Below are 23,725 nucleotides of genomic sequence, written 5' to 3'. Positions count from 1 at the left end.
ATCATACTCATTATCATCACAAGTCAACACTCATATCAGACTGATGTGCAGAGTCACATGTGCACACACACACACACCCAACAGCGCAGTTATATGAAAAGTAAGCAACACCACAGGCCTATGCCTACTGCAGTCATACTACAGAAAATAACGTAGGTTATGAAATGCGTCGCTCATTTTGCTGGATGAATTCCTTGGCAACCGCAGTCATGTCCACTTGTGCCAAAACATCCCGGTGTATGTTGCTGCACATCAAGTCATTAAGCCTTCTCTATGTCATAGTTGAAGGCAGGTATGTTTTGATCCGGCGAAGTGTCAAGAAAGATCTTTCAGCTGATGCTGTGACTGAGATCATGAAAAACAGTTTTGGTTTGTGCACTTCTGACTTTAGTTCTTTGGTCACAGGGACAGCATTTGTTGCTTCACTTATAAGCCTTACTGATGTTTTTTCAGACTTCGTTTGAATCACTGATGTCTTTATGGTGTCTGGCAACATGCTCAACTGTGCACGCAGACTGTCAAAGTAAAAAAGTATCAGGACGTGAAGACGGGAGTGTCACCTGTTTGGCAGAAGCTGCAACAAGCAGCTTTTCCGTGTCCATCACAACCCCGAAGTCACTGATCAAAACGATGACTCAGTTCATTATTCAGCAAGTCCAACACCTCAAAGTATTGTTTTCTGTAATACTCTGATAGGCTTGCAAATGTGTGCTTGGTATCCCCGCCACCAAGCCGTTTAGGGAGCTTGCGTTGCCTGGGCATCAATCACTGACCTGAAGAAGCTGTCAAATGCTTCATCTGACCATCTGTCGCTGAATAAAAGCTTGCGTTACAGCGACTGCACTCTGTGCGTCTTGTAGCACTGTGTTGGTGGCTTGTAATGTCTTGGACAGCTGTTCGGTTGTATAGATAACCAGATAAGCGAGGCACATACCGGAATAGGTGCTGAATTTTTCAAGCATGGCCAAAATGCCTTCAGCTTTCCGACCGCATTCATCATGGGATTCTTCTGGAAACTCTTCCATCGCAGTGGCGAGCACAGAGTAGTTGTCAATAACTGACTTTGAAGTGCAAGTTCTCACTGTCCATCGTGTTGGACAAAGGGTTCGCAGGTTTTCTGTGTCAGGTTTCATTTAGTTTTTTAGTGACTGAAATGCATGGTTTTGTTTGGGGGATTGCTAAATCAGGTGTGTCACATCATGCACAATATCCAATGCATCTCAAATCACTGCATTTTTTCGCAGCGTCTTGGAGGCATAAGTTTAGGCAGTGTGCCAAACAATGCATAAATATAGCTGCAGGATTGTGCCCTTAAAGCTCGCAGCGACTCCCTTCAAGTGACCTGACATGTTGGCAGCACCGTCGTAAGCCTGCCCTCTATGGTTTAGATTTAGCATTTAGATTTAAGTGTAACATTTAACATTGGGATTTACATATTTAAAATACCTCTAAGTTGACAAATATTGTTGTAAATGTGCAAAAAAAGTGACTTAAAAATTCACACCATTTTTTTAAACTTGGTTTGAAGCTAAAAGTGACAAAATGTTGCTGTTATTTTCAGCAATATATTGCACCGTCTCACACTGTCATTTAGCACAGTGAAAATTGTGTGTGCATCCGTTTTTGGCAAATCAAAAAGACCCACAAAAATTTCACAGAAAGTGTATGCATCATACACCCAGCGAAGTACAGTAACAAGCTGTTCTTTGTTAGCAATCTCTCTGGTTTCAGCGAGCATCGCATAGTATTCATCCCGAATAGGTAACAAAACTTTTCGTAAAACATCAAGTGAAGTCAGGTGGATCATCTCATTAAGAATGTCATGACACATGTAATTCTTCTTCGTAAGTCACCGGACAGTCCTCATATCTCAGCTGCATCAGCTTGTACAGGTTACGGTTGTTACCGTCTGTGGCTAAACCTTGACCAGTCAAAATAGCTCAGAGAAGTTAGTAGTTTTATTAGCATCTATCTGTTGATCCTCTGGTTCGCTTTTAACTGTGTATCCAGTTATGTGTCCATGCAGGGCTGCTGCGACACAAACACCTGAAATTGAGCCACACACTCTCTGTGATGTTTGCTGCTGCTATGCTCCTTAAATATAGCATTTTTCTAGTTTTGAAAATCGTGAATGGTAAGCAGGCTCAATGTTTTTCCTGATCCCCAGGCACAGCAGCGACGTTACAATGCTTCACACAATGTCAGCCAGTTAAAATCTTTGAACCACTGATATTGAACTGATCTTGCTCGTTGTGAAGACCAAGTCCCTTGTACCCTTTTGGTATTCATTAGCACAGCATGACCATGCTGTGCTAATGAATACCCCTCCACCCCGCAGCATCGTCATCGGAGTCCGTTGTGGACGCTACCTGATTGTCATGAGACACTCTCACAAACAAAATCACGGTTTAGTAATGCAGTAACGTAGCCTGCTTACTGGAAAGTAACAGTAATCTAATTATTGTTTTTGCAATTGTAATCCGTACTTTACTTGTTACTTGAAAAAAGTTATCGGATTACAGTAACGCGTTACGTTAGAAACGTTACTGCCCATTTTCTAAGAAGTCACAGTTAGGATCAGGAAGGCAAAAAAACAATTAGGAAGAAATAAGTGACTAGAGAATGCAAAGTTGATGTCACACATCAGTTTGGATATCATAGTGTATTCTCACTTAATCTGAAACCGTCTTTTGTATGTACAGACACTGAATATCTGTTTCAAGATCATGTTTCTACACCTTAGGTTTCTAAAGTCATATTTCTGTCCATTTCTAATCCTCATAACCAAATGTCAAACATATGTTTCCACTGCAAGTAAAAATCACAGTCATTAAAGTGACTATAATGACGATAATGAATGATATAAAGTAAGTTTCCTACACATGACCTCATAGAATAAACACACATTTGGATGTAGTTGGTAGTGTTATAATTTATGTAGATTTTACATAAGATCAAAGGGGTCAGGCCCTTTACCAAGCATCAGTATGTGACGAGTTGGTAAGGGGAATATTTTGGAAATAAGGGTGTGTCTCTCCCCTTTAAAAAAAAAGATTCAACACAATTCTACATTTTAAGACGATTCACTGTCTGATATAGTCTGATACATCTCATAATACTTCTTGACACACAGAAATTAATTTTCTCTTGTAAATGACAACAAGTGATTTTCTGCATTTGTGTCATGTAGCCAAAAATATATGTAGCCGACACACGTAGCATGATGTGATAAGATATAAGGATTTATCCGAAAGTTCTCACTATCTGAATAAGCTAGTTAATCTTATGATTCTGGTATGTTAAATGGATAATTAATAAATTCCAGTCTCATATATTCGCTACTTGTGAATTCTCGTTTTGTTGGACTCACACGTACGTAAAGTACACATACACAAAAACCGGTTAATTTAATATATATATATATATATATATATATATATATATATATATAAATGATATGACCAAAGACATGAACCTTAAGAACACCCACCGCATACCAGGCTTCTGGTAGCTTGAAGACGAACGGGTGGTGTGTCAGAATTCACCGCAAATAATGACAAAATTTTCCAAGGGTGGACTTGGTTTTGGTTGCTGACCAACTCTGATGAGGTGAACTTAAATTCACCAAAGATTGACAAAAAGGTTGACAAGCTGAACGCTGGCTCCTTTTGGTGATCAAAAATAGGTGAGGAAGCTGCAGCAGCAGAGTTTAAAACGCAAAATGTATCTTTCTACTACATTCTTCCATCTCATCTTCCTCTCCTGCCATTTCCAAAGACACTCCGCCAGACTCTCATTCCATCATTTTAGAACTCTCTGTTCTTCATGATTCAATCTGTTCAATTCTCTACTCTCTCCAATTGTCTCCCTTCTACTCTACTTTTCCTCGCGGTTTCCGGAGTTTGATTCGCGGAGGCGGGGCATGACGTAGGCCTCCGCTACACTTTCAGCCAATGGTATGCCTGAAACTGTTGTGACGTCTGCCTGGGCGTATTTTGTAAGGCGACCTGCAAAGAGGTTTGCGTCAAAGGAATTCGACTCCTGTATTCCTCCGTTTCATAAACATTTGTTCAGAGGATTCTAAAAACACCATAACTTGTTAAGATATAAAGGGTAAAGATATAGCATACACTTAGGACATAAAGACAGCAAAACAACATAACATGATGGTTCTGAGCATCAAAATTCAGATGGATATCTGTAAAATTATGACGTATGAATAACGAACCAACCAATGTTATTTTCCTGTGTTAAACACAGAATACAATAAGAAACAGCTGAAGCATTGGTTAACAGTTGCATTATTTAATATAAATGTCATATATCATGCAAGTTGCTGACTTCATTTTGGGTTTAACTATTCAGTACTATTATGATCATATAACATAACAGACGGATCGGCGTTTGGTTCGCATGGCTCTCATCAACACCAGATCCGTTGCGAATAAGACATTTATCCGAAATGACTTTTTTACTTCGTATTCCTTGGATTTCCTCCTGTTGACTGAAACCTGGCTTAAACCAGGTGATAACAGTGCATTCTCTGAGCTTCTTTCATCCAACTGTTCTTTCTTCAGCTCCCCGAGAGTGTCGGGGCGAGGAGGGGGACTTGCTGCTGTGTTCAATACCAATTTTAAATGTCGGCTTCTTCCCACAGGTACATACTCCTCGTTTGAACTGCAATTGTTTGCGGTAGAGTTCGCAAGTCCCGTGTTGTGTGCAGTTGTCTATCGCCCTCCGAAATATAATAAGGACTTTATTCATGAGTTCTCTGAGTTTCTGGCTGACATTCTCCCAAAATATGACAAGATCTTGATCTGTGGGGACTTCAATGTTCACGTTTGTTGCCCATCTGACCAATTCGCCACAGACTTCAAAAGCCTTTTGGAAACTTTTAATTTGATTCAATTCGTGGATAAACCAACACACCATCTGGGACACACATTGGACCTTGTTATTTCTTCTGGACTTTCAGTTTCCCTTAAAGCAGTGTTTCTCAATTCCGGTCCTCATGACCCACTGCCCTGCACTTTTTCGACGTTTCCCTCCTCCACCACACCCGTTTGAAAGGATCGGCTCATCATCAAGCTCTGCAGTGGCCTGATAAGGAGCCATTCATTTGAATCAGGTGTGGTGGAGGAGGGAAACATTCAAAACATGCAGGGCAGTGGGTCATGAGGACCGGAATTGAGAAACACTGCCTGAAAGACATTTCTGAGACTGCAATCTCAGATCATCTCCCTATTGTTTTTGAATGGATAGCCCCCCAACCAGTGAACAAACCTTTGCTCCATCCCATCATTCTGGACACTATTGCCCCTTTTAGGCAAAAATCTGTCAAGCCAAGAACAGACCCCTCATTGAACGACACCACCCGCGCTATCAGGCAATGTTGCAGGCAGGCGGAACGCAGATTGAAGAAGGACAAACTGCATGTGTCTCTGGAAATGTTAAGGGACTGTCTCACTGATTATCAGAGAGCCGTACGTGAAGCAAAATCTCAGTACCTCTCTAATATTATTTCTAGCAGCAGTCATTGTCCTAAGGTGTTATTCGATACAATTAATGCTGTTGTTAACCCTTCTGCTGTGACTGATGTATCGATAGCCACTTGTGAGAATTTTCTTCTTTATTTTGTTGACAAAGTTGATTCTGTCAGAACAGACACTAAGTGAGTGTTATTTTGAGTACAAATAAGGATCTGCCTGTTGTCCCAACTCATTCTGCTGTGTTTGATCAGTTTGAGCTGGTTTCCCTCTCTTCTCTCTGTGACGTAGTGAAATCTCTGAAACCTACAAATTGCCTATTGGATATTGTCCATGCCAACGTGTTGAAAATGGTTTTTAATACTGTGGGGCCCAGTCTCCTATTTTTATTATTAACTCCTGCCTTAGATTAGGAACTGTCCCAGCTGCCTTTAAACATGCTGTGGTCAGGCCCCTTCTTAATAGGCCTAATCTTGACCCCTCAATGTTATCAAATTTTAAACCTGTTTCCAATCTGCCCTTTCTTTCTAAGGTTTTAGAAAAAGTTGTTTTTATACAAATACAGTCCTTTCTTGATGATAACTCTGTTCTTGAGAAGTTCCAATCTGGATTTAGGTCTCGTCACAGCACTGAGTCTGCACTGTTAAAGGTGCACAGTGATATTGCTCTGTCTGTGGATGCCAAGTGCCCTGTTGCCTTAGTGCTGCTTGATCTCACAGCAGCCTTTGACACAGTGGACCATGCAGTCCTCCTATTACGTCTAAGTAATTATGTTGGCATCCATGGCACTGCATTGAAGTGGTTTACATCTTACTTATCCAGTAGAACCTTGTCCGTTATGGTTGGTGACCTGTCCTTTTCCATTGCTCCTCTCTCCTGTGAAGTCCCACAAGGATCTAGTCTTGGCCCTATCCTCTTCTCATTATACATGTTACCACTTATGTCAATTATAGCCAGGCACAACCTTTCTTTTCACTGATATGCAGACGATCTACAAATCTATCTGCCAGTGAAGCCAAATAGTAACAGTGCACAATGTTCTTTGATTGTATTGCTGATATTAAGCAGTGGTTGGCCCAAAATGTTCTACATTTAAATGATGACAAAACTGAATGTATCGTGTTTGTTTGTATTGGATACTGTGACGGCTGACTTTAGCACCTTGTCTTCAAAGCTCAGTTAAACCGTCAGAAATCTGGGAGTGACTTTTGACAGTCATCTGAAGATTGACAAACAAATTAACAATGTTGTCAGGACTAGTTTTTTCCTGTTGCGTCTCCTGGACAAATTGAAAATGTTTTTAAGCCGTTATGACCTTGAGAAAGCCTTCCATGCCCTAATAGGTTCAAGGTTAGACTACTGCAATGCACTTTATGTCGGCGTCTCCCAGACTTCTCTCAGTCGCCTTCAACTGGTGCGAAATGCTGCTGCCCGTCTTTTAACCAACACTGACAGACGTATGCATATCACTCCTGTTCTTAACTCCCTTCATTGGCTTCTTGTCCTTTTATAGAATTGATTTTAAACTTTTAATGTTTGTTTTTAAAGCTCTTAACGGCCTCGCCCTATTGTATTTACCTGAGCTTTTAACTGTCCGTTATCCTGGTAGAGCTCTGAGGTCAACAAATCAACTTTTGCTGGAAGTGCCCAGGTCAAAATACAAGCACTGGGGTGACCGAGCCTTTTCCGTTGCTGCCCCCAGGCTCTGGAATAAGCTCCCCCCCGAGATGCGTCTTATTTCTGACCTGGGCCTCTTTAAATCTAGGCTAAAAACATATTTATTTCAGATGGCTTTTAATACCCAGTAGTATGGTGACTCTTTTTCAATTTTGCTGTATTTTATTGCATTTACTGTTATTTTATTGTTTTGTACTTATTCTTTTCTTTATTTATTATCTGATGTAAAGCACTTTGGTACACCGAAATGGATTGTTGTAAAGGGCTGTATAAATAAATTACATTTACATTTACATATTGCCCCCACTAGCGCATTACTAGATCAGTCATTTTCCAAAATAATTACTTCTTCTGTATCCTTCCACGTACGATCATGAAAAAGGTCTTAAAATGCAGCTTTGGATTTCACTGAGAACATGAAAGAACTTGTACAAAGATATAAAGCACATTTAATACAGTTTCAAGATTCAGCTAAAAAGTGATTCTGGGTGAGATCCTTTTGAGAGATCCATGCTGCGACTGTCTCTGGCTTGAATCAGAGTCAGGGCAAACTGTTACCATTGTTTACTTTGACCCAGATAGGGTCAGAAGGGTCCTGTTCTGGTTTTCCCCAATACTCTCCTGAAAGAGTCCGTTGTTTGTTCAGCTTAGTTAGCACTAAGCTATTAATGCATTTACCTAAATTTATGGCACAGGTCTGTAGAGAGAGGGGCTGAGAAACTCCCCCAAAATGCTTTCATGGGCAAAGGTTGTTGTAAATTTAAGGATCTCTGGTCCTTACACACGAACATCTCCACACCGGAATGTGGGAGATTTCCAAAATCTTAAGTTAATTAAAATTCCACACTTGAGTTCGCTACAGTCAAATAATAATCAAATAACTGAAGATATTTAAAAAGACCAGGGAACAACTGTATGTTTGTTACTTTGTAACAAAGCAAGAAAACATTTTGGTAATTTTTGTGTCACTACTTACTTTACTTTGATATACAAGTCAGGCACACATTTGTTAGTTAAATACAGATCTGTTGGTATGTTTTATTGCAACTCTAGTGTACAAAGCAGTCACTTTGACATTCGTACATAATGATATATATGTGTCCTTATTTTGTGTGATGTTGTTGTTGTGTTAGCTGTAATAGCATCCAAAGACTCACCATTACTCCCTACCAGCTGAGTATTCAGACTTGATCCAATGGTCCAATGTACCTTTTACTTACAAAGTCCAAATGATGTCCAGACGGAAGAGCTCACGGTGCTTTGTGAACCGCATCAGCCTTGGTCATCAGATTTGTTTTGTGTTTACCTCTCAGGCAATAAGAAGTGTGCATACACTTCCCTCTCCTACAGTTGATCTGAGCTGGACATCCCGGCAGGTGGGCCAGCTAGTTAAACGGAAGCCATGTTCCACTCACTTGGTGTGTGTCAGTGTGCTTATGATGCTCTCCCACTCTTACATTGTACTCTGAAAGTGAGGCAGAAGTCCCCGTTGACAGTTTGTGGGATATACTGCAAAACCTTTTGCTGCAGATATTCAGATATTGTTTTAAATGTTCAGACTTTATTAGTGACACATTATATTAGAGTAAAGGGTCCATGTACCAATGTAATTAAATCTTTAATGGTAAAATTGGATTGTGATTGGTAACAAGAGAACTGCTGATATTAAAGTTGAGGTGGACAGAGGAACTATTTGAGTTTTATCATAATTTATAAACTATACTTAATCATCACACCAAAGACAACTGGACTCGAAATTGAATTGACTGATTGATGTTTGACAACATGTCACAAAGTGATTTGAGACAAAAAAAGCTATGTTAACCATTTGATATTATGTCTTTTTTCTGTAGGTACATGAAGTACCTCTACCCATATGAATGTGAAAAGCGGGGACTAAGCTCCCCTGGAGAGCTTCAGGCAGCAATCGACAGCAACCGAAGGGAGGGCCGTAGGCAAAGCTATGGATCTGTCATCTTCAACTACTCTCCTGTGGGCACTCCAGCCCTCCTCTCTTCACCAAAGATACAGTCTCACTTCCCTATGCTCACTCACAACAGTGGTCATAATTCCCAGACACATGTGGTGAAGACAGGTAAAACATAATAAACATGGAAGAGACAACTATTTAAAAAATGTCTAGATGAAAAAATAGATTCTTATAGAATAGACTTCATCCCACTGCCCAAAAACATGCATGTTAGGTTAATTGGTGATTCTAAATTGACCCTAGGAGTGAGTGTGATCGTGGATGGTTGTTTGTCTTGTTTGACTTCATGTGGTCCTGTGATGGACTGGCGACAGGTCCAGGGTGTACCCCGCCTCTCGCCGAATGACAGCTGGGATAGGCTCCAGCCGCCCCCGACCCTGAATTGGATTAGGCAGGTATAGAAAATGGATGGATTTTTTGCGGTTTGATTACCCTGCCGCTGTGAGTCAGAATTAGATTTTACATTCACTGCCCTATTTTTATCAGATCATGCTCAAATAACTCGCAAATAATGTGATCATTCCTATCAAAGAGGACACATCCTGCAGGATTTTCTCAGTTTCAAAGACACAGCAAAAACTTTGGAAGCTTGAGCTGTTTACTGATGAGTGAAATGGCACAACAGCTGTTTCTGAATTATAGAAAAGGTTATTTTATTATTTTTAGCGGAACACAGTTAAACAAGTTAAACATTACAGTCCTGTTCATTCTGGATGACAAACCTACTAATACCTCCAAAATCTGCCTATCCCCTGCAGTGGGGGAAGGGTGCAATCTGCATTTAGTCATGTCTGATGACTTTGCAGGAGTCAGAGGTGTACTGTATGATTGTCCCTGACTCTGATTAATCAGCAGCAATAGAAACATGACGCCCTGGTGGACACCTTTTAGTTGAGCGTGCAGAACTTGGGAATGCAAGACAGGCGATAACTGACTGTTTGTTTTATAATAACAATATTGTAATTGTTATTCAAATAATATTCTAAGAAGAAACTTTACGTACGTATAACGGAGAAAAGATATATAGCACATGCATTATGACCTAAAATTTTAAACAGATTGCAGTGCTCTTAAATATCCATACATATTTCTTGTTATTCTTTTAAAACCAAATCTCATTCATAAAGCATGTAAATGTATTAATCTTTTTACTATAGTACAATGAAAACAAAGGTAAAATATAAAATATCTTTATAGCGGAGCAATATCAGACAGACTTACAGGACCTTAAATGTGTACTGTGTAAGCATATAGATAGAGTTATGACCTTCTAATTTGTACTGGTCTCTCCAGAGGATCCCACGGCTAGCTGCTTGCCCAGCAGGGTGGCCATCCATATGTCACCCAGCGGCCACCACGCAACAGCCATTGCTGCCCAAGCAGCAGCGGCTCAGACAGCAACTCTGGGGCAGCTCAAAGAAAAGATGGTAAGCACGGAACCACCACAAAAGAAGATGATGATGGTTGCAGAGGAGCAGCAGAAGATCATGGAGAATGCCTTTCAGCAGAACCTGATAGCAATGGCCACCCAACTACCCCTAAACATCAAAGTCAACAACAGAGGTGAGATACTTAGTGGAAGGCTACATGAGGCGCACGTTGTACTTTTTATTATTTCTTTGTGTTCTCTGGGATTGATAATTTTCAGTAAGTAGTATCAAGGGTTGTATAGGAAATTTCTAAACAAGATTTTAATGCTATCTAAGCGAAATAGCTAGTGACTCATATAAAGTTATGAACACTGCTCTGGAGTCCCTGGAGATCACTGTAGAAAGGAGACTGTTGCACAAACTGCTCAACATAATGGACAACACATCCTATTCATAGCACAATGATTAAACATAGTGTATTTAGTCAAAAGCTTCTTCGGCTTTGCTGCGATAACAACTGATAACCACATTGAACCAAGGTTAGACCAGGGCAGACAAATGGCCCGGGAATATAATTTCAGCAGTTTTTGTTTAATCAAACCTGGAAAATAATCTCCTTTGCTGGTTCTAAGATAAAGAAACAAAATACAGCAAGATATATGTTTAATAAAAATCTGTGTGACTGTTAGCTATGCCCCCTTACTTGATATCTCTAAAAGCAAAACAAGCCAAATTAGCCCTCTCATAATGAACCGCACCACATCACTGGTGCTGGTTTTTTGGAGTTCTTCTGACTTTGAGCATTATATTGGTAGCAAAGTTCATTGGTTAGGAGTTAAGGATGTGCAAAACTATAGCCAAACATGTTGAAAATACCTCCTTCCTAAAACCCACCCACCTGCCCAACCCAAACCAGTAATCATAGTGTCTGCTGCTATGTCAGAGTGCAAACCAATAGGTTTTAAACTGTATAATTTTTTTCTCAACTGAACCTTATTTCGATTCAGTCCCCATCCTGAGCATGTGCATGCAGGTGACCAGGAGATCCTATTTTAATACGAAGAGACCTTCAGCAGAAATTTCCAAAAAGCATGTACAATGCACCTTGAGTCCAGTTAATCGTATTTTATGCAGAGTGATTCAAACCCCAACTGCAATGTCTCTGTGTGTTAGTCCAGCCTCTAGAGCTTAGATTTTATACAATTTCAGTTAAAATGCATTTTAAAAGGTCAAGTTTTGGTTGGACTGACATAATAATTTTGTTTCTTTTTCTAGATAAGAATAGCTGAGTATCATCAACATACCAGTTTTAGACAGTATTATTAGACAGCAATGCTGTCTAAAAGAAGCATGTATAAAGTGAAAGGAATCTCTCCAAGCACAGAACCTTGTGAAATTCCATGACTTACTCTGGTGTGCGAGGAAGATTCCTCATTTACATGGACAAAGTGGAATCTATCAGATAAATTACTCAAACCAGCCTAATATGGCTAATTTAATCCCAATAATGCCATATAATAGTGATAATTTGAAGTTGTAAGTCTTCATTAGGAACCAGTAGGACTAAGAGCCACGGGTAGTATGTGGAAGTAACAACATTTTGAGAGAAAAAGTATCACTCTCGTGATCCTACTCTTTTAGGGGGAATGTCAAAATCCAGCTCTATACCAGACATGTTTTATTGTTGGAGCTTGTTGAAATAATAATAATAGTATTAAGTCTTCTACATAGATGTTTGAAGAAATAGTGTTTCTTGGCTCCCACCAAAATCTAGCTCATCATGAGTAAAAATGTGGCTGAGCTTTAGCTGCAGCCAGCATAGCTGATGACAAGTCATAAGTCACATCTGACTTAATGATAGAGGCTAAAGGAAGAATAAGAGGCCTACCTGCTCAAGTGTGATATAATTTCTGTCTGCATGACTGCCTCTCTCATATTAGTTATAATAGCAGGTTTGCACTCAGTGTGTGATGGAAAAATGAGGGATAATCTTCTTCAGGTTAATTCCCATGCTAGTCGTCTAGATCTGGGTCTAAAAAATAAATACTGCAATTTAAAGATTACTGCACCCACTATTACCTGTCTCCACCCAGATGCGCTTAGATGTTTCCAGATTGCCTTATTTGATGCCAGGTTGCTGAGATCACTGTGTGATTTATTTGGTTTAAGCTCATAGTTTTGTAATGTTTTATGGCAGAAGACCACTAAGAGCTTGCTCTGTTTTCCCTGCTCAAATAAATTATTTGCAAAGATTTCTAGTGTATGTGATATAGTCACATTTATTAAGTTTACCATCTGTAAGTTGCGATGGGAGTTATCCATTATTCACATGAACAAATGGCTGTAACATCTTTCGACACCTCGTAATCCCCACAACTCTTTAATAAAGCTCTCCTTGTCCTGTCACTCTCTGAATCATCACCAATACTCCTCTTGCTTCTTCTGTTCCCTTTCTAAATGCTCATATTGAGTTTTTCTCTCTCCCTCTGTGCCTCCTCTCTTGACAGATGATAGACAAGAGACTGCATTGAACCTGTCTACCAACGGCATTAGCAGCATCAACATGTCAATAGAAATAAATGGAGTTGTCTACACAGGTAAATAGAGGGGCCGTTTGCTGGTGTAATTGCAGGCAGGAAATTCAATAAGTTATAGCAGCACCCTGGTGCTTAGTCCTCTACGCAATTTGATGTCTTTGCTATAAAATCCATCATGATGAAGTGCCAGCCCAATAGAGTTTAAAAGTTAAATATCTCAAAATTGGGCCTGTGGATTTGAGGTCGATGGAGCTTGTTGTTGGTGTGTGTGTGTGTGTGAGTGTGCGTGTGTGAGTGTACACTAAGGTAGTTTGTGCCTTGAATAGCTATCTGCTTTTTCAGAGGCCATTCATATCAGCACATGAACTTGATGGCCATCACATCATAACTGTTTTGTCTTTCTGAGAGACAGTGTATTTGGAGAGCACAGTTTTTCACATGATCAACCTGTTATGGCCAAAAGCTGACACTCACTTTAATGTGTCTTCATGTTTGGAGTTGCACATGCTGAACTATAGAAGGTTGCAGTTGACTCTCTGTATGATGCTGTCCAGAATGGGCAGATGTGCAGTCGCCATCTCACTTCTACATCACAGAAGAGAGGCACAATTCTAATTCATTGCTAATGAATGGACATGACATCATGATATTAAATATACTGTATATTGGACGGTCCACATAATTGTACTTCATAATGACTTGCTAACTGTACAGTATTTGTAAGAAGTTCCACACTTTGAGTACTGCTTTAATACAATGAGCTTAAGCTTCTACACATATGCAAGTGCAACATCTTTAAAGAAAATTGTGTTTGTAGATAAATAAGGACTTTCTTTTTAACAGCCTAGTCATTTTTCCATCTTTCCCTAGGTGAGCGCCATTGCATAAATATGATTTTTACCATTATCAGTTTAAGGCAGTGTTTCTCAATTCCGGTCCTCATGACCCACTGCCCTGCATGTTTTCGATGTTTCCCTCCTCCACCACACCTGATTCAAATGAATGGCTCCTTATCAGGCCACTGCAGAGCTTGATGACGAGCTGATCATTTGAATCCGGTGTGGTGGAGGAGGGAAACGTCGAAAACGTGCAGGGCAGTGGGTCATGAGGACCGGAATTGAGAAACACTGGTTTAAGGCATCAAACATGCCCATTTTCTAACCCTACCTGCACTGTACGAAGGGGGTTTTCAGTTTTTATTTTATTATAATAAATAATTATATTTTTTATTATAATAAAAGCTGCCCAGAATGTATTGTGTAAGAAAAAGATGTGGTGGGCAGAAGTGTGAGAGACACTTGTTGAAAACACGCTAAAGTAAATGTTGCTCTGAAAGAAGTGAAGACAGGACAGTGTGAGTCTGACTTGATGTCTGCTCCTCAGGTGTCCTGTTTGCTCAACAGTCGACCATATCAGTGATGACAGGACATCGTGGGAAACACAGCAACTGGAAGACTCAGGGAAAGTCAAGTTCTCCACATTTTCAGCCCACTTGCTCCTCATCCTCACTCCATGGGCACATAAACTCCTCCCTTTAAGTACCGTGTCTTCCTTAATCTCCTCATCTAACATCTTCTCAGTGTGAAATAGTTAAACTGTGGTCACCCATCAATTTAAGAAGTAGCCTGGATGAAACTAAACTATCCTCTGCTCGCTCAAAAGAGCTGAATAGTTAATCATCAACAAGAAACTACAGTTTTTGAAACTCACTGCTTCCTGCAGATACCAAAGAAGAAAATAAATTTGTGCTGCTTTAACAAATCCAGAATTATGGGTGAGTTTAACACCAACCTGAGGACTACAGCATGAACACGTGCAGACATCATGTATTCTTTAGACTGACAGTCTAAACTTCTTACCAGTATGTTGTCATTAGAAACTCCTGAATAGGACTTATGTCTCAACACGTGGAGGCTGGAAAGAGTCATGTCTGTGTGCATCCTATAAGAACAGAACAAGTACAGTGGAGAGACAGGGGTGGTGTTTATAGTGTGAACTTGGCACAAAGGTATTTTTTTTAGTGTGTAAACGTGTGTAACATGCTTATCACATGTTGTCAAGAATACTTAGCTACAGGCAGTCTCCCAAATTATTGTAAAAGTTTTCACCATATCTGAATTATTCTGACGGTAACCCTTCAGTAACTGTGTCTGTTTAGTTCTCCAGACTCAGCTATAGTGTTAGTAAAGAGTCAAAGCTACACAACTCTATATGCATGACCAGTATGGCCATGAGTTTTACATTACCCAGAGGCCTTTTATTATTGGAGGCTGCTGACAACATAAGTCAGGCTTTTTTTAAAAAGATTTTTTTTTTAAATTAAGTTTCACTTGCTGACAAGTTCTTCATCACAGTAACAAGCTTTTTTGATCACTACATAAATGATTGTGTTAATTAGAGATCCCAAAATGTGGAAACACAAGTATCTCAAAAGTGAAACCCAACTAAAATGACTTGTTTGGCTTACATTAACATTGGCTTTGAATGTATAGATGTGATGCTGAAGAGACTCAAGATGTCTTTTGTTTTCATAGTATTACATGTGGCAAAGTTGTGATGGAGGAGTGACATGAGATGGATCCTGAACAGCTCCAGTGCACATTACACTTGGATAAATGCGACCACCATTCAATCTTTACCCAAGCCCTGCAAAGAAGTGAAGATAAGACTGAAGACATTTGAAAAGTCTGTGGTGTCAGTGTAACAGGTGCCACTCAATGCTGATGGAAGAGCTCCACCTTATGGCATCAGCTGTTCAAGATAAACAAAACTGATGTGAGTTGAGGAAGGTGGAGACTTTCTCTGAGGACAGTTTCACTCTGGTTTGTGCAAAGATTAATAGGACTGATAAATCAAAGTCCAAATTGTTCATATGTGACGTGATTGTGGTTCAGCTGTGTTGGTTTGAACTTTGATTGTTCTGTTTTTTAAAGATCCAATGGCTGAGAACCCTATTGAATTTAACAGACATTGAACAACAACAGCTGAGGGTCCTGTGGCAGACAGTAGCTGTGGTCACATGGGCTCAAACTGAAAGACTCCTTAATCAGGTTGTTTATAAACCCCTTGATAAACCCTCTGGTAATCTACAGTGAAATGTTAGCATATATACACTAAATATGACTGTTTCCCTCTGACAGTCTAGGCCTATAGCAGCAGAACTATGGGATGTTTCAGGATGACCTGAGCCATCCCTAACTATAAGCTTTATCAAATAGGAAAGTTTTATATCTAATCTTAAAAGTGGAAAGGGTGTCTGCTTCCCGGACATTTACTGGCAGCTTATTCCACAAGAGAGGGGCCTGATAACTGAAGGCTCTGCCTCCCATTATACTTTTAGAAGCTCTGGGAACAACAAGTAAACCTGCAGTTTGGGAGCAAAGTGCTCTGTTAGGAAAATATCTTACAATGAGATCTTTAAGATATGATGGAGCTCGGTCATTAAGAGCTTTATATGTGAGAAGAAGAATCTTAAATTCTATTCTGAATTTAACAGGGAGCCAATAAAGAGAAGCTAAAACTGGAGAAACATGATCTCTCCTGTTAGTTCTCATCAGAACTCTGGCTGCAGTATTTTGGATCAGCTGGAGGCTTTTCAGAGAATATGTGGGACAGCCCAATAATAAGGAATTACAGTAGTCCAATCTTGAAGTAACACATGCATGAACTAGTTTCTCTGCATCACCCTGAGACAGGATGTTCCTGATTTTGGCAATATTATAAAAGCGAAAGAAGGCAGTCCTGGAAACCAGTTTTATATACGAGTCAAAGGATAGATTCTGGTCAAAAATAACACTGTAGTACTAGAGGCCAAGGAAATGCCATCTAGAGTAACTATATAGCTAGACAGTTAGATCAGACTCAGGTTAAAAGGCAACAATTTCAGCTTTGTCAGAATTTAGAAGCAGAAGAACTAAACTATACGACTAAACTATATGACCCAATGTAAGCATGTATAAAATTAAAAGAATTGGTCTAAGCACAGAACCCTGAGGAACTCCAATGTGTGAGGAAGATTCTTCATTTACAAGAACAAACTGAAATCTATCAGATAAAAATTACTTAAACCAGCCTAATGCAGTTCCTTTAATCCCAATAACATGTTCAAGTCTCTGTAACAGAATGCTGTGATCGATCGTATCAAATGCAGCACTGAGATCCAACAGGACAAGCACAGAAACAAGTCTGCTATCAGAAGCTAAGAGGAGATCATTGGTAACTTTCACCAGTGCTGTTTCTGTGCTATGATGCACTCTGAATCCTGACTGAAACTCTTCAAACAGATTATTTCTATGTAAATGATCACAAAGTTGAGCTGCAACTATTTTATCAAGAACTTTACACATAAAAGAGAGATTGGATATAGGTCGATAATTAGCAAACAGTCCTTAATGAAGAGTAGGTCTTTTTAATAAATTTATTTACAGCAGCCTTAAATGTTTGTGGTACATATCCTGTCAACAAAGACAGATTGATCAAATCCAATATGGAAGTATTGATAAAGGGGAATATCTCCTTGAACAGTTGGGAAAATATTGCAGATAAGATTACTGAAATACTAATAATATCTCTGCTTAGACTGAGTCCAGTACTTAATGAAATTGTATGGTTCTTTGAAGAAATCACTGACTGAAGCCAGGACCACCAGAGTGTAGAAACTATTAGTGACATTTACAAAATAAATCTGAAACTGCTGTTGGGTAAAAAGAATCAATTGATGTTGTCTTGGTGGAAAATTAAATAAATGAATCAACGGAGTCAAAAAGTGGCTGTGATTGTTTGAGACAGGCCTTTGAGAGGGAGGAATTGGGCACTCTATCCCGTTGGCAGCGGAGGAGTTGAGCATTAATACATGCAAGACATAAGGATATACAGTCAAGAATTGCTTTTATATGTGGTCATTTTTAAAGTTTCTTTTTTAACCCTTTCGTGCACGAATTATGAAAGCCTCAGCCAGGATTTTTTTCCCCAAGTACTTTCATTTATCTTTATGCATACAAATTATTATAATTATTATTATTATTTACACCAATTACTTAAGGAGTTGCTAAAATGTCACATGGAGTGAACATTGTGCATCTGAGGAACAGACACAGAAAACATGATGCTTTAACATCCAATTTAGTGGCCTATGTGCAACTTTGACAAAAAAATCCAAACATTTATTATGATAAAAAATACATTTTTATTTCCGTCCACTCACTGGACATCGTGCATGTAAGGGTTAAGTAATGCACTTGTATCTTAACATCACACAACTTCTCCTTTTGTTTTCTGTTTTATGATTTCAAAAACATATTCTGTATTCTAATTGTTTGTACTATGAGGGAAACAAGCAGACAGTTTGAAGGTATATAGGTTTTTAAATTAGCAGTGTTAGCATTTGACTGCATTCTGAATTAATATGTATTATGTTTTATACTGCAGATAATGCATTCAACTCAACTGAATTTGTTGAAAAATCTTTTTAAAGCCCCTTTCACACATGCAACACATAATATTCATGTTTATTGAAGTGAGAACATTGTACTGTGGGTGGGTCACTTTACTTTTACATTCATATCCAGACATGTCTGTAACAGGGAAGGAGAGGCACCCAGCAGTATGCTCATAATGTTTTTTAGATTGGAATGTATATTGACTGATGCACAAAATCAACGTGTTCTCCCATATCACCTTGCACTGATATTCTGTCATATTATTGCATATCACTCACATTTCCCCAATAACTCCACTGTGGACAGAGTTTGTTTGCTTGTTTGCTTGTTTGAATATTCAAGCTTGTTGAACTGATGTTGTGATCAAGGCTTCTTATCTACAATCTACAAAAAACATGATATTTCCCTTTCACTGAGTTCATAGTTTCCACCACAGTCTCTTTGCTGTCCACTGTGGGGCACAGAGAGTTCAGCCTCACTTGTTCCTTGGTAAAAAATGTATACCTAAACGTTGCCAGCTCTGAACTTGTACAAGCATTGACCAGGGTCCTCATTTAGATATCTAGCTAAAATATTCAGATCTCCTCAAAGTAATGGAAATTAATACATTTCTGAGGGATGAGTTTTTCTGAATGGAGAAACCTCACTCATCAGCATGTATAAGGTATAAACACAAAATATACCTCACATGTCATTTATTTACATTGTAGAGCTATTTGAAATTAATGTTTTACTTCCATTTAATTTTTTTTATGTTATTTGTTCTTATGACAAAGAAAATAATATTTTATTTGATACACATCTACCTCATTTGTTATAGAACGTGCCAAAAAGTATGTCCTTGGTCTTAATTGAGAATTTATAAAACTGTATTTGAGATGTTTTGTCTTGGTGTTTTTTGTGAAAACAAAATGCTTTTTCTGAAGGAATTTCACTACAGTAAGTAAATGTTTTTTGTAGTCAGTTGTGCTGACAAAGCAAAACAGCTTTTTGCATGACACTTAGGAACACTTGTCAAAAGTTGCATTTCAATCAACAGCTCCCAGAACTTCCCTGGGGGTTTTCTTCCACTTAAGCCCTTGTTCTGTTGCATTTCCTTTGCGCTCTAAAGTTCAGGATAGATCAGGTAAATTAAGTAAAGCGAAGTCTGCCGCTCCATCCCGTCTTTACTCGTCAGAGTCTCTGCACTGCTACTCTGCTGTATTATCTCTAAATCATGTTACATATTCACAGATGAACATTTCATTACTCTGGCCTCACTGCTTTGTTTTCACAATGTGTGCTACCTGTCCCTCTGAATCATCTCAACCACTACAGCTCGTAATGTGCGCTCTCCTCACTCACTGCTCGTCACCTCCATTCCTACAAATCTGTTCATGTTACACTTCTCTACTTGGGGTCAGGTGTTTTTTATTTGTGTCTTGGAGCTTAGCCACTGTGAAACAATGTTTGCTCTCATTTAACTACTTTCTTATAACAGTCTTAGCTCTGTGTCCTCAATCATTATTATCTATTATTATATCAGCAGTACAACTTAAAGTTAACAGATTTTAGAGCTAGATTGAAAGTTGGATAGAAAAATAGGAATAAAATGCTGGGGATAGTCAATTCAGAAGTGTCCAGTGCTGCAAGCCCCACCTCAAATGTATTACCTCCCACATAATTCTGTTTAGCAACTGGTTCCTGTGGCAGATGAGGGAGATAAAATGACTTCCTAAAGTAACCTGGTTCCATGGAAAGATTTTTTTGATTGAAACAAAGCTAAACTTAATCCAATCTACATGAACATAAGATGGAGGACAGCACTCACTAGCAATTAATGCTCATCACATTTTATAGTATGTTGGTGTCAGTTGAAAAAGAAGAGAAGCAGTGTTGGTTTACATGCAAGTGTATTTGTGAACAAACAAGTTCTCTTATGGAACATTTCAAGTGTTTGGGGCCCCTCTGGTGGCCATGGAGGTTATAATAAAAAAAAAAAAAAAAGATCTTATGTGTCAGGCCCCCTTTTATTCCATTCATCTGCACATGTACATGTGCATGCATTACACGTTTGTTATCAAGAAGAAAATCATGGTGTTGGAGCCTGTCAGTGCTGACACTGGGCAAGGTACTGAGTTCATGCTGGACATGCTGCCAGTTCATCTCAGGACTAGTAATCTACCTACACAGTCTAAGATGACCAGGCTTAAAAGTATTTACTGAGTTAGCTAAAATAAATAAATAAATTGGGGAGGGAACAACACAACTTTGCAGACCATTGTTTGCACATTTGCAAACCAATCAGGAGTTTGTAGACGTACATGTAGTCCTGTACATGATAACTTTTGGATCAGCAGTGGAGAAGCTTCCCTCGCATCAGCACATAATGTTAGTCTACAATGGCCTATGTTATAAAGAGTGTGAGTAACAACCATTTTCCTGCAAATACCTCATCAAAACAGTTCATGTTGTTCCTCTGCTCCTCCTCTACTAAGTCTGGTATGCTGTTTTTTTTTTGTTTTTTTTTTTTTGTTTTTTTTTAATGGTGGTTGGTCCAGGTGCATGCCAGCATGCTCAGTCTGTGTGGTTATAATATTTCTGCTGCAGGCAGTTGACCACAGAGGGATCCAGTTGACCCTTGCTGACCGGAACAGGTGTTAAAATTTACATTACACTACCAGACAACTGAACTAAATGGTCAAGAAACTACTACAAACAAAACACTGCATCTCAGCTTGTGTGTGCTGGTAATCAAGTACAGATAAGTACCTCAAGTAACTACTAAACTGAGACGCAGAGGTGAGCTGCTCACATGAAATCACAGCACAAACCGTGACGGTTAGCATGTGAATATAAGCAGGTGAGCAGAAGTATAGAGGAGCATAGACAGATTACTGTAATTACTGGTTTTCCATCAGGCTTTCAGATCAGAAAGGTTTGAATGTATTTTAAGAGTGACAACAGTAACTGAGCTCAAATCTGTAAATCCATACTTGCTTTAAACATGTTCATGTATTCACCAGTCATTAACCCAATATGTGAGTACTACACACAAATATGTTATTTATGTTGTAAATTCTGTGCTGGACTTTTAAACCACTTTATGGAAGTGTGTTACATTCACAGGTGAATGCAATATTCCATATCTTTGAATGGCATCGGTTCATCTCGCTAGAATCCGTGGTTTAGCTAGAGGACAAAAAGTCTCAGTTTTAGTTAAATTTAAATTTCTACATACACTGGAGAACAAAGGAATCAACAAAACTGTTTTTTTTTTTTTTTAAATTCATAAAAATGTGATATAACCATACCATGGTGGTACAGTACCATGTAAAGAAAAATACCAAAAGAAAAGTTTCCTCTGTTCAGAAACCATTTTTTTCAAGACTGACTTTTCTTTCTACTGTGATGCCCTGGGTTCAGTACCTGCTTCTGTGAGACTCTGGGTCAGCATTCCTAGTTCCTACTTGAAAACCATGTCTTGCTAGTGTTTTGGCAGATTTAGGTCTGTAAAAATGATTGGCAACACTGTGTGGTGATTGGCTAATATCCTCTGGGCAACGACAACATTGGATATGAATATATTTGTAATTATACAACATTGGTTTATTAGCATTTATCTTTTAAAATAATAAAGATTCTTGAAAATTCAGGGCTGGCAAGACTTCTCAGCTCAACTAAAGAAATTTAAACGATGGCATTTTCACCAACCTGAAGAATCCATCCTGGTTACAGATGTGCTTCTCTCACCTTCTAAATAAAAGTCACATGATGGATTTTTAGGTTAAGTCACTCAGTTAAAAATAATGTATATTTTCTTGATTGCAACAGGCACTATAATCAAGAAAACCACTGGAATATTCCCCATAGTCCATCATCAAGAACCCAGACATTTCAGTCACAGTACAACTTCTCTGGGTCAAAGGCATGCAGCTGGGAGACATTTAAGAAAGTGGTGAAGCTGGAAAAAAACATGTTTTTTTCAATAGATAGGTCTGCTTCTTATTCAAATTCAGTCACTGAGTCAGGAGGACGAAAGCCCTAATTCTGTGTATAATTGTATCGGATGGGATTATGTAGAATTTTACACACACACACACACACACACACACTTTTGCACCTCAAATTCAAGAGCTGCATTAATGCAGCTGGAGATATTGCTAGGGATGGGAATTGTTAAGAATTTAGCAATTCCGGTTCCATTATCGATATCGCTTATCAATTCGGTTCCCTATCGGTTCTCTTATCGACTCTCATCCAATTATTTATAGTACAAATGGCTTTGGTTGCAGTGACACTTTAATTTCAAGTATTCACCAACATTTTATCTATTTTAACCTTATATCACCTTAATATCAGATACAAATTATTCATACAGTATGTCGCTAACATTAATACAATCAACAGGTCCTGAAAGTTTTACGTTACAGGGCTCTCAAGTTTTGAATGCAGGCAAGCAGTGGCGGCACCAGAGTACTATTGCAGGGCTCACCCACACAGCGGTGGGGCTCAAATCAATGCCATAATTTCAATGTGAATATATATTCAATAAAACAACACCCTCCCACAGCTAGAAACACACATGCAGGCACACACACACACACACACAGACAGACAGAGAGAGAGCGAGAGAGATAGAGAGACGGTATAGTTAATAGTTAAGTTGTCCTAAAGTCATATTCTACCACACAGCAGCCAAGAGTCACAACACACCTCCGAAAAATTAAGTATGCTAATTAGGCAACAAGACCGCAGCAAGGAAGAGCATGAAACAGGCAGCGCGCAATAAAAAAGCCAGGAAAGTTTCCAAAAACAAAAAACATTAAAACTCACCAGGTTGAGATTTTCAAATAAATACAATCCGCCGGGTTTTGTGATTGGAGGACGAGCATACACTCAAAGCGCGCTCACATGAGTGACGTATGTCATCATCCCAGAAATCATCCAGAAATTCTGTTCCCCTGAAATAATCTGTTCCCCTGGTATCGGGAACAACACTCAGAGTGGCAGATTCTACAGTCTATACGTAATTTCTGATAAATTTGAAGGTAAAACAACAAAACGTTATCATTTATCATGTCATGGTTGTTATTTTATCTTTGAACCCGCGGGCTCCCAGTATAAAATGTGTTTTTGACACAGTTTCGTGGGGGGGGTTTTATGCCGAGAGAACCGTAGTCTTTTTCAGTTTGAACGACAGTTTGACAGATAACACAGTCAGTCACCCAAACACTGTATTCCCACA

General features: G+C 39.1%; 1 protein-coding gene across 1 annotated transcript in view; it reads left to right on the top strand.

Annotated features, from left to right (window-relative positions):
* arid3c (AT rich interactive domain 3C (BRIGHT-like)) overlaps positions 1 to 14,614 on the top strand; it is a 96,911-nt gene extending 82,297 nt beyond the window's left edge. The window contains 4 exon segments of the mRNA XM_072387049.1: positions 9,017 to 9,258; positions 10,414 to 10,716; positions 13,031 to 13,120; positions 14,444 to 14,614. Coding sequence (XP_072243150.1) covers positions 9,017 to 9,258; positions 10,414 to 10,716; positions 13,031 to 13,120; positions 14,444 to 14,598 — 790 coding nt within the window. The 3' untranslated portion in view covers positions 14,599 to 14,614.
* The last annotated feature ends 9,111 nt before the right edge of the window (positions 14,615 to 23,725 follow it).

Source organism: Leuresthes tenuis, unplaced genomic scaffold, assembly GCF_036924035.1.
Source record: "Leuresthes tenuis unplaced genomic scaffold, fLeuTen1.0.hap1 SCAF_6, whole genome shotgun sequence".
In the NCBI taxonomy this organism is placed as follows: domain Eukaryota; kingdom Metazoa; phylum Chordata; class Actinopteri; order Atheriniformes; family Atherinopsidae; genus Leuresthes; species Leuresthes tenuis.
The sequence above is the reverse complement of the archived record's forward strand: the minus strand, read 5'-3'. Positions and strand labels throughout refer to the sequence as shown.